General features: G+C 33.1%; 1 protein-coding gene across 1 annotated transcript; it reads right to left on the reverse strand.

The window, feature by feature from the left end:
- Window positions 1–588: 588 nt before the first annotated feature.
- LOC108337298 (uncharacterized) lies at window positions 589–2,885 on the reverse strand. Its single transcript, XM_017573793.2, has 3 exons — window positions 2,210–2,885; window positions 1,592–1,713; window positions 589–943 (listed from the first exon to the last, which is right to left on the reverse strand). Exons 1-3 carry the CDS (start codon window positions 2,567–2,569, stop codon window positions 784–786), a joined length of 642 nt encoding a protein of 213 aa, XP_017429282.1. The 5' UTR covers window positions 2,570–2,885; the 3' UTR covers window positions 589–783.
- Window positions 2,886–3,820: the final 935 nt, after the last annotated feature.

Here is a 3,820-nt window from a genome sequence, read left to right on the forward strand (position 1 = left end):
TTAGACATGTATAGGTGAAAGCTCACAAACGTGGTAACTATTCTATAAATAATACAACCATCAAAGTAAATAATTAATGTTCATTATTACAACATTAATATGACACATACAATGTCCGAAGTAAAAAACATTCATTATTACAACATTATCTACTATTTGACACATTCGTCTAATGTGGACATCAAAATATTACAACATTATCTACTATCTCACGCATGCGACTAATGTGAGCATCAAAATGCTTTCTGGAAGCACACTTCTTCTTGATCTTAAAGAGAGAGACGTAGACTTAGAATATTTTTGTTTTAAGAGTAAAGTCTTTTTGATAGAAAGAATTTAAAAAGTATGTGTACTAGGCCGGCTAAGAACACTTTTAAATAAAAGATAATTGAAAGTCCAATTAAGGAGATTTTCAGTCGCTTTTCTCTTCATAACAATTCAGAATTCGATTCGATTATCGAAACTGAATTCTGAGTTTTAAAAAGTAAAACTTTTAAGGTGACTTTTTCAGGTTCATGTATGCTATTTAAGCGAAAAAGTCTTTTGACAGTAAAGAATCAGCTAGACTAAAAGAGGTGGAAGAAGTTATTGGTCACAATCATGTTGAATTAATCATATAGTATATGTAAATGGATGCACCGAGTCATTTCACTTGCACAATGACAATGATGTTAGAACTAGAATAGAAGGCACATATTATTGTGTTAATTTTCAGCATTTGAAGGTTTTTCTGAGATCCTAACTATAGCTACTACTAGCAACTGAAGTGAAGAATCTCAGGATCTAAGCCAGTAGCCAGAAGTTCTTCTGCCACCTCGTGCTAATAAGGTAGCCATTGTTGCCTTGACTTCTCTTCCTCACTCCAATTGCCAAGCACTCTGCATTGTTGATGCAATACTCAGCAAACTCCTCTGAGCTGCTTATACTGTTGTTTCCCCACAAGCTGCAACAATTACTCAGTTAAACTTCAAATACTGAATAGTAATCTAGATAAATTTAATTTCTACACAGTCCAACAACATTTTATTACTTCAACACATCATATTCATTAACAGGACATTATAATAATATTTCTTATTCACAATGTAAATTACTAAATTAGTTATCTGTAAAGGGTGTGATAATAATACTCTATTCTCAGCAAGTAAATTACTAAATTAGTTATCTGTAAAACTGCATGACAATAATATTTTATTCTCAGTATGTAAATAACTAAGTTATTTTAAGACAAATTGACAATGCCTGGTAAAATTGTTAATTGTTTTAATAATTATAACTCTAAATTTTATACATAAAGCTGACTTTTCATACATTTTTGGCTGCTCTGTTAGTCGGTGGATTTTGGAAGGTATAGAGCAATGATACAGAGGAATGGCAACTAAAATTGTGATTAGTTACACGTAAATAAATACTATATAAAATAGATCACAAAGTTATCAAAATCGTACTCATCGATTTCTCAATTATTAGTTTATCACTCTGTAGTTTATTGCATAAAGTGCAAAGAGCCAAATTAAAAGAATAAAAAAGGGTTTGGAAGTTTGAGAATTGAGATTGAAGGTTGGAAAATTGCATTGAAGGACAATCCTACCAGCTAAGAAGAGGAGATGGTTTCTTTTGGCCCAATACCAAGATTGAAACCTCCAGCTTCTTCACTTGACTCATCACTGTGGCCAGTTTTGGTCCTTGGATCACAAGTGCTTCCACTTCCACCTATGTCAGATCAACATAGTGCAAATAAATAAATTTTTCACTTTTTGAGGGGGGATGTGCAATGAAAAGCTGAAGAAACATGGGAGCTTTCTCATCATTTCCTTCTGGAAAGTGAAAATAAAGAACTGGAATATTACAGGAATCTCAGACCCTTTGTCCTCTAAAGAAGAGAAAAAGTTCAAACACGTTATGGGCATAAGAAATATGCATGATTTTGTTTTGAATAATGAAAAGGGTAAAAGGATGGAACATCATAGCTCCCTCTTTCTGAACAGCACTGAAGATTCAAGACCAACTTCACTAAAAAAAAAATTCAAGATCTACCAAACACAATGTGTCAATGTCCATCCCTCACATCAAAGAATTTAAGAAAATGAAAAATGGACAGAATGGACACAGTGACATAGCCTATGTTTCATGACTTCAAACATATAAGAAATGAAGTTAAAGCTTCAAGAATAACGTATTGAGGACTACATATGATTCAGGAATTTACCTCTGGCTTGCAATCTTTGCAAAGGGAACCAAGATGATTGACTAGAAAGGTAGAGCAGGAAGATTCAGAGGCCTTATGAGGAGGTACAACAAGAAGCAAAGTGAGCAAATCACCCTTATTAGCTACATGAGTGAGTGCCCACATCATTGCATGTTTGGAATGTGAAGTGTGATCCACCACCACCATCACTCTCTTTTTCCCTACCATCCCACTGTCCTCATTCCCATACATGGAAAAACCTTCCATTTGGCTCAAACTAGTCTCACACCCCTTCTCCATCCCACCCCACCTACTTGATGTTGATTTCCAAGCCTCCTTCACACTCAATTGCTTCAATAATGACCCTGTTGAACCTTGCATTGTGTCCTTCAATGTAAAATGCACCAATATTGTTGGTGAGAAGTGATGGAGCAGAGGAAGAGAGTGTGATAGAGTGTAGCAGAGGTTTTGTTTGGCAGAAGAGACATACACAAAAAGGGGTTGAGATGGGTTAGGAAGGGGTTGTTAACTTTTGTGCAGAGGGAAGTGTCACGGGAATCACTAGCTAGTTATGGCTTTACTCTACCATGATGTTGTAGTCTCATTGATGATGAAAGATAGGATTTCTGAACCGTCACTCCTCACCTATTCTCTAATCAGATTCTTTTGTACTTTAGCACCATTAGTTTAACATCTTCTGTCATAATAAACTGACTCATCAGGATTTCTCTTACAATCATAATATAAAACTGATTACCCACAAACTATGGGTTACCTCATGCCACATGAGGCACATGATGCGAAGTGGTCCATCTTTCAACATGTTAAAATAAAAAAATCGACTGCACTAATCTGTGTATTGGGAGATTCCAAAGAATCTGGTTGTGAGCCATTATGGGCTAACGAATGGGTCTAAGAACAACTATTACATGCACAGTCATTTTGCTTTGTCACCAATGAATGATGAAGTTTGATGCATGACTACCTTATTCAGACTATCAAACACTTTACTCCTTCAGTTTCCATCATTAGTTTCTGGAATTTAACACACAAGTTCACAAGTTTATACTCCCTTATTATTGGATTTTGAAAACTTGTTATGTGATTTTACATAATCATTTAACAATATCAGTCCTTTTTGCATTCTTTTTAATTTTGTTATATTATAATAAGAAAGTAAATAAAATGAATAGTAACATTTTCTCGTAAATTTAAATAATCTTCAAAAAAATATATTTTCGACCTTCTTTCTAACATCCGAAGATCTAAAAAAAAATTGTTTGAGTTGTAGTAGATTTAACAAAATGACACTCAATTATTTTATTAATAAAAAGTTTCAATTTAAATAGATTTTTTTTATTGAGGTTATTTTATATAATTTTATTATTTCTTTAAAAATCATTTTCTTAATCTTTCTCTTGTTTCTTTATAAGATTTTTAATTTGTTCTTCATATTTTCTTTGATAAGAGACTATTGTTCGGTTGACAACAGAAAATTCTATCCAATTAGATTCGTGGATAGAGTAAATTCTTTTTTAGCTCTTTTTCTAAAGTAAAATATGTTTTTTCCTTTTGTATGTAGGTATAATTAGTTGCATGTGATTCCATTATACTAAAAATTGATTCTTTGTA

The sequence above is a fragment of the Vigna angularis genome, chromosome 7 (genome assembly GCF_016808095.1).
Source record: "Vigna angularis cultivar LongXiaoDou No.4 chromosome 7, ASM1680809v1, whole genome shotgun sequence".
NCBI classification, from domain to species: domain Eukaryota; kingdom Viridiplantae; phylum Streptophyta; class Magnoliopsida; order Fabales; family Fabaceae; genus Vigna; species Vigna angularis.

What these genes read in the sequence shown, in the direction of transcription:
- LOC108337298 (XM_017573793.2), bottom strand. Translation starts at nt 2,569, where the DNA reads ATGCAAGGTTCAACAGGGTCATTATTGAAGCAATTGAGTGTGAAGGAG. An exon ending in GCAAAGATTGCAAGCCAGAG is followed by an intron (nt 1,714 to 2,209) that starts GTAAATTCCTGA and finishes GATCTGACATAG; the next exon opens with GTGGAAGTGGAAGCACTTGT. An exon ending in CCATCTCCTCTTCTTAGCTG is followed by an intron (nt 944 to 1,591) that starts GTAGGATTGTCC and finishes TAATTGTTGCAG; the next exon opens with CTTGTGGGGAAACAACAGTA.